This window comes from Mangifera indica, chromosome 19 (assembly GCF_011075055.1).
Source record: "Mangifera indica cultivar Alphonso chromosome 19, CATAS_Mindica_2.1, whole genome shotgun sequence".
Taxonomy (NCBI): domain Eukaryota; kingdom Viridiplantae; phylum Streptophyta; class Magnoliopsida; order Sapindales; family Anacardiaceae; genus Mangifera; species Mangifera indica.
Window position 1 is genome coordinate 6,993,751 of NC_058155.1, and position 7,701 is coordinate 7,001,451.

Here is a 7,701-nt window from a genome sequence, read left to right on the forward strand (position 1 = left end):
CAAACTTCGGGCGCGACATAGTCATCCAACTTTTTAATTAATAATAAAACTATAGGCCAAAGGACTATTTCCCATCCAAGGTATGTTGTATTCACAAGTTTTCCCTCTTTAACTTTGATAATCTCAAATACCCACCCATAAGTAATTAAAATTAACGGAACTCTAACCCTTTAAAATTTTATCTCTTTTTGTCCCCCTAAACTTTAAAAACTAAAAGTTTCCCCTAGCCTATATTTTAAAAAATAGCAGTTTCACCTTAGGGTTTCGTTTTAAAATTTCTGGCGTTATCTCCAGCTTCATTGCTGGCAACCTCTCCCTCCCAAAACATTCTCTTCCTCTAACAGTCTCTCTCCTCCTATTTGGACGTCAGATTAGTGTCAGAGGAGAGGTGGAAGACGAAGACGAAGCTATCGTCTTCGTTTGGGAAGATGATTGTCTTCCCAGAAGAAGACCTCTGGGAAGATGACAATCTTCCTAGACGAAGATGACAGCTTCGTCTTCGTCTTCGTCTGGGAAGACGAAAAACTTCGTCCGACTAAGCTTTTTATCTTCCATTACTCCTCCGACGTTGATCCAACATCCAAATGGAAGGAGAGAGACCGTCAAAAGAAAAGGATGTTTCGGGAGGGAGAGATTATCGACAATGGAGCCGGAGATACTGCCAAAGATTTTAAAACAAAACCCTAGGGTAAAACTGTCATTTTTTAAAACTTAGGAGCGGAGAAACTTTTAGTTTTTAAAGTTTAGGGGGACAAAAAAAGATTATATTTTAGTTTATTTTAATATTATAGAGAAAATGATATTTTTACTCTTATCACCATTAATTTTAATTGTTCATAGGTAGGTATTTGTGATTATCAAAGTTAAAGGGGAAAAACTTAAGAATATAGCATACCTTAGGTGGAAAATAGTGTTTTGGTCAAAACTATACATATACATTTTGAGTATACTATTTAGATAAACAGATAAAGTATCATCATGTGATTGGATGATTTTGAATTAAAGATAAAATAATATTCAATCATATTATAATATATTATTTATATATCTAAATTATATATTAAAAATATAAACATATAATATTACTTTTTAATTAATATTCCCATTAACGGGTTGCCAGCCGTTGAGCCGGGGGAGCAGTGCTAGATCAAGGCTCACATGTCATTGCACTTTAAAATATAAAATAGAAGAAACAGGAAAAATAATTGCGGCTTGTTTAGTGACAAACACCTTCCACTTTTCTCACAACTCTCTCTGTCGTCTTTGGACTTTTGCTTCACCCCGAATTTTATGGAAATAGTTTGAGGTGTTTACGGTCTGTTAGTTTTTTTCAAACAAAATTAAAGAAAACAGTTAAAAAAATTTTTAAATTAAATTAAGTCAAATTAAAAAAATATATTTTGATTTCATTTAAATTGTGATCTTAATAATAATTATTAGTATCATATAATATATAATACATATTTATTAATATATTATAAATAAAAAATATTACGTATCATAAAATTAACTTACAATCTTATCATAAATTTCACTTTATATATTTATTAAAAAATCTAAATGAAAGCACTAAACTCTGCAACTAATTAGACTGCATGCAAATTTTCTTGAAACCAAAACATAGAATTTCAAAGTGTTACCATCCTGGTAAGCAAAATTAATAAAATCATTACTCTTAAACAAATAACAACAATCCTGGAAAGCAAATATACTTCAATTAAGGAAAAATATTACTCATAGAAAGTTCGTACACAGAAATTAAATAGGATCAAAAGGTTACACCAAATAAGAAATAATCAATTAAAAAATCCAAGATCAACTAAAATCAGCAACTGAAATCAACACAAATGCAATTTTTCTTGAAACAAAAGCATATGATTTCAATATATATGTATATTAAAAAATACAGATTATAGTTTGGTTTAGTTTGAAAATCGCTCAAACCTGAACTCAAACCCAAAAAACAGTTTAAACTTTTTTTAATTAAAATTAGACTATTTTATAAACCAAATCAAATTAAACTATAATTTATTAACGGTTCGGATCAGTTTTACGATTTGAACCATATTATACACATCTCTGAAAATAGTTAAAAAAAAAAGTGGGCCAAGTTGACAAATATTAAAACTTACACACTTAAAAAAATTCATAAATATATATATATATACACGCAGTTAGGTGAGTATTGGATATGCAACGCCACTGGTTAAATCAAAAGCATCGCTTTCTTGAGAAAGAAATTTTTATCATGCGGGACCGTACAATCGATTATAATAAGCAGGCCGTAAACATCAAGAATTTCTTCTAGGCTGGCTGTTAAATTTAAAAATCGGCTGACTTTCTTTTGAATGGTTGCACTCAATAATACATAGAATTTTTGGACTCCAAAGGTTATCAAAACTAATGGATAATTAAAATGGAAAGGTCAGTAAGCGCCTGTACACATCAGGGCTTGATCGCAAGGCTCCTTCAGATGCAAGGGATGCTCCTGTTGAGGACTGAAAATCTATCAACATCAAGAATGAAGATGCCACTGGTTTCACCTCCTGTATTGCTATAAACCAACAGGGTAAAGTGGCTAACATGCAATTCAGGGTATTGATTTCCTTTGCCATTTTCTTCTCAAAACTCCACCAAATGAATGAGAACAAAGTTTCAGTTTGGCAAAGGCAGTTGACAGTAGTATAGACAAGAAAGCAAAGACAATGAAGCTTTGATAACTCTATAATCGCCTCCAGCAGCTATTCATAGGATTAATAAAACTAAAAATATCTCATTTTGAGTATCCAATTAAGAACGTAGATACTCTGCCATTATATAATTATATAATTATATATGATAATATCTTATCTGGGTATTCAAAATTAAGTATACATACCAGGATACTTCACAACAGAAGCAGGAATTATCTAGTGTTTTTTTTTTATCTTAATATTGTTCAAAGTTTGACAATAAACAATCAATAAGGCTCCAAAACTGCTTGTTCAAGTTAAATTTTGTTTATGTTTCAAACTCTGGCCTAGAGTTTATATTCCCGAAACAAAGGGTGAAACACAGAGGCAGAAGCAAAGTAGACCGGAAATATATTATAGAAACAAAAGCACACAAAACATAGATAAGAAGCCATATAAGTCCAAACAACAGTCATTACATTATTCTCTATGCGATACTTCAGAATTTCTGTTCGAGAGATAGCAAACTCAGAATAGTTATATATTATTCGACAAAATTCTAATCCTCCATGCGAATGATGGTCCTCAGGCTATGTCCTTTGAGCATGTAGTCAAAAGCCTTATTGATCTCCGAGAAAGGTACAGAGTGAGTGATAAATTTTTCAAGTTCCAGATCCAACTCCTGCAAAACCAAGATGATGAATTTAGTAATACTATGGTGATCTGTGTCAAAAGATCAGCATCGCACCATTTGCCAAGGCTAATAACTTAAACTTGCTTTGCAGAGATTCATGAGATTACCTTGTTCAGGTATTGCTCCACGACTCTAGGAATATCAGTGCGAGGTTTGTAGTTGCCAAAGAAGGTACCCTTGAGAGTCCTCTCGTTAAGCAGATTCATTGGATGAGTTTTGAATGCATCATCTTTGTTTGGAACACCTACAAGTACTGCAACACCCCAACCCTGAGAAGCATAGAGATTTTGGAGTTAGAAACAACGTAGTTCCCTTATTCGGATTTTTTTCTTCCAGAGAGTGAAGGGAATTACATCATGGACGCATTCAAATGCTGAGATCATGGCCTGGATACTTCCAGTGCATTCAACGCTCCGATCAACCCCGCCATCAGTCATGTCAGCAATAACCTGATCATCAAAAAAATGCATCAATTCTCAGTTGAACAAATAGTCATTTAATTTCTAGCAAAACAGCCCCATTTAATTTAGTAGTCATTATAATTCATCTCTACATATTCAGTGCCATAAAACAGATAGTTCTTTTTCACAGCTATCTCAAGTATTTCTTCAATTAACAGATAAGACCATAAGAGAAGCTATATCTTACAAGTGGACACAAACAACCAACAACATCAATTTAATGACCACTATGAAGCTCTGGACAGATGTACAAGCAAATTAAACAGCTGCTATCTACTTCTCTGACGATGAGAGCATTTGAATGAACACAATAACTATGACAAAAGGGAAGAAAGCAATGATCAGTTATGTTCAGAATAACTTAAAAGGGGATGGAACCAACCTGTTGAACAGGTTTATCATAGTCTTTTGGATTCACAAACTCTGTGCAGCCAAACTTCTTAGCTGCAAAAATTAAAAAAAAAAGGTATGAATGGATCTCCATCAATAACTAGATAACTCATTTTAACTAAATTTTAATGAAGTATCTATCTTTCTATATGCATATGCCTTACAAATTGATGCATTTATCTTTGGATTTGATAGGGTCAAATCTATTCATATATTTATTTATATAAGAGAACTATACCTTCAGCAAATCTGACTGGGTTCAAATCAACACCGATGATCCTTGAAGCTCCAGCAATCCTTGCCCCTTCAACAGCCTAGAAATTAATAAAAAAGAGATGCATAGTGATGACTCATGGCAGTCCTTTTTCAGAACTATTTGAAGGAAATGAAAGGAAGTAACTTACAGCAAGGCCAACAGCACCGAGTCCAAAAACAGCAACAGTTTGGCCCTTCTTGGGTTTTGCAACATTCAAAGTAGCACCAAGACCTTCAGGCAAGAGGATAAATTGATCAATAAAAATTAGAATTCACGACATTGCTTGTATAGTTTGTATTTATTCAAGAAGAACCACTCCTACAAACCTGTGGATATTCCACAGCTAAGCACACAAACTTTGTCAAGAGGAGCAGCAGGGTTGATCTTGGCAAGACAGCCAACATGGACAACAGTGTATTCACTGAATGTGGAAGTCCCAACAAAATGGTATATGGGCTTCCCATTGATGGAAAACCTTGACTGACCATCATTTATCATAACACCTCTGTCAGTATTGATTCTGAGGAGATCACACATGTTGCTTTCCTCTGAATGACAGTGACGACACTCCCCGCACTCTCCAGTGAACACAGGAAGAACATGGTCTCCTGGTTGTAGATCAGTTACTCCTTCCCCTACACTCTCCACAATTCTAAATACCAGAAGCATGAAAAAAAGAAAGTTATTACTGAATCATGTATATGCCGAAGGTAGTCATAATTTAGAAAAAGTTTCTGTCAAAATTAAAAATGTACAACATACCCTCCCGCTTCATGACCAAAAATGCGAGGAAACAATGGTGTTTGTCCCTGCAAAAGTAAGTAATCCCTTCAATTTCCAAACAATGAGGGTAAACTTCGACAAGCTATTCAAGAATGTGCCTATTACGAAATGGCATTTCCATGGTAAAAGGAAACATCAATGGAATCAAAAGAAAACCCAAACTCAAGCAAAGAATCTTCAAAATCGAAAATGCATAATGTGGTTTGAGTGCAAATACATACACAGTTAAAGAATTTTCCTCTTTTCCTAAACGAAAAAACAATATGCAGATAGTAACATTTCACAGTATGCTCCTAATTTTCAGCAATGCATTTTTCTAATCTTAACCCTTATATTTAAAAATGATATGAATTTGTAGTTACCTTGGCTTCCCAGAAGTAAACATCAGTGTGGCATAAAGAGGTGAAGAGGATCCTCAATCGAACTTCATTTTTCTGTGGTGGTGCCACCTCCACTTCTTGAATAACCAGTGGCTTCCCAGCTTCCCATGCTACAGCAGCTGCAACCAAATACAGCCAATGAGACATCTAACTCACAGGCAAATCCCAATATATGAGGAAGATTAATACTGTGTTAACCCACTGTGAGTACATAAATAAATTATTTGTCATCATATAATTGAGTGTTACTTTTATTCTTAATTCATAATGATCACATAATAACACATATAAAATGTGTACCTACTTGTATACTCCAAGCAGGTATTCATAATTTTATTGAATTAAACACTATATCAAAAAGCTACCTGGAGCTATGCTTATTAAACCAAAACTAACAAAATTTTCAATACGATCATACAGATCAACGAGTTTTGAACAAAGAAAAACATGAATATCAATTTTCTTCTTATTGCGCAAAAAAGACTCATATTGTCGGTTAAATCGATCTGTAAATCGATTACAAAAATTGAAAGTTCCAACATCTATAGAGTTCAACTAACAAAACCATCATCCCACAAAATAGTATCATGAAAAATACACAAGTATTTTTACAATATATCTTTCTAAATAGATTATATAATAATCGTAGATGATGATCAACTGAAACCCCCAGTTACTATGAAGCTTGACAATAACTTCATTTAGTAAACCGAAAAGATTGAAAAGACAAAAATTATAAATATAATCTATTTAATCAAACTGCTGAACATGGAAATAAATAAGAAAATATAATCAGTAACACTATGAATTATCACAGATCACAAAGGATCATGAACAACAATTTTAAAAGCTAAACATATTAACTTAAAATTATAAAATAAAAAAAAAGGCCGCCTCATAACCAACAAAGAACATTTCACGATCAAGAAAGATCACTAGAAAACAGAGATGAAAACTACAAAAAGAAGAAAAGAGAAATTACCTTTGCAACGGATAACTTGACCAGCTGTGTTAGACATTTTGTTTTAAGATAAGGATGAAGAAAAAGCTTCGGTTTGAAGTGAAGAAAACAGGCGGCTTTGAGTCACTATTTATAGCGCGGTGAATGACGTCTTGGACTGGAAAGAACACATTCAAAGTTGTTTATCCTGTTTTAAAATTTTTCCTTCCACGTTCGTCACGGTATGCTGAAACCACTCTACTGTTTTTGGCATACAAGGGGCGCCTTGGATTCTAAAGATAACGAGTGTTTTTCGGCGTAAGTTTTCTCCCTTGGAAACGGTAAAATCACGGACAAGTAAATCTATATATTAAGTAATAAGTGGTACTATCATTATTGTAGTGTGTCGGTGGGATACACCTTTAATACTATTATTTAGAGTAATCTTATGCATTAAATTATCAATTATCAATTTTTATATAAATATATCATCGATAATCTTCAATTTTGTAATACTACGTGCAAAAATAACAAATATAATTTTAAGTATAAATGATAATATGTTATTATATGATTGAATATTATTTTATCTCTAATTTAAAATCATTTTTTATGGAAAAGTTTACGCCCATTGTCTATGCACATAGTTTTATTGAATTATTATTCATTATCTTTTTATATAGAAATATCATCAATAATCTCCAATTTTGTAATACTATGTGCAAAAATAATTAGTATAATTTTAAGCATAAATGATAATATTTTATCATGTAATTAAATATTGTTATATCTCTAATTTAAAATCATCTTTTGTGGATAAGTTTGCGCCCACTGTTTGTGCACATAGTTTTATTGAATTATTAATCATCAACATTTTATATAGAAATATAATCAATAGTCTCCAATTTTGTAATACTATGTGTAAAAATAATAAACATAATTTTAAACATAAATAATAACATATTATTATGTGATTAGATATTGTTTTATTTTTAAACCCAAATGACTATTTCCCACCCAAGGTATATTGATTTCTCAAAGTTCTCTCTGTTAACTTTGAAAATCTCATTCATCTACCCATGGCTGGTTAAAATTAACGGAACTTTATCCCCTAAAAAATTTATC

General features: G+C 32.4%; 1 protein-coding gene across 1 annotated transcript; it reads right to left on the minus strand.

Annotated features, from left to right (window-relative positions):
• Positions 1–3,061: 3,061 nt before the first annotated feature.
• Positions 3,062–6,777, minus strand: LOC123203381 (alcohol dehydrogenase class-P). The gene is made up of 10 exons (XM_044619731.1): positions 6,619–6,777; positions 5,619–5,755; positions 5,236–5,282; positions 4,800–5,125; positions 4,622–4,704; positions 4,456–4,531; positions 4,210–4,271; positions 3,720–3,815; positions 3,474–3,635; positions 3,062–3,354 (listed from the first exon to the last, which is right to left on the minus strand). Exons 1-10 carry the CDS (start codon positions 6,653–6,655, stop codon positions 3,232–3,234), a joined length of 1,149 nt encoding a protein of 382 aa, XP_044475666.1. The 5' UTR covers positions 6,656–6,777; the 3' UTR covers positions 3,062–3,231.
• Between the last annotated feature and the right edge of the window lie 924 nt (positions 6,778–7,701).

Coding starts and splice junctions, on each gene's coding strand:
- LOC123203381 (XM_044619731.1), bottom strand. CDS start 6,655: ATGTCTAACACAGCTGGTCAAGTTATCCGTTGCAAAG. Junction 4,272..4,455: donor CCCAGTCAGATTTGCTGAAG/GTATAGTTCTCT, acceptor TAATTTTTGCAG/CTAAGAAGTTTGGCTGCACA. Junction 3,355..3,473: donor TGGAGCAATACCTGAACAAG/GTAATCTCATGA, acceptor TTGGTTTTGCAG/GAGTTGGATCTGGAACTTGA.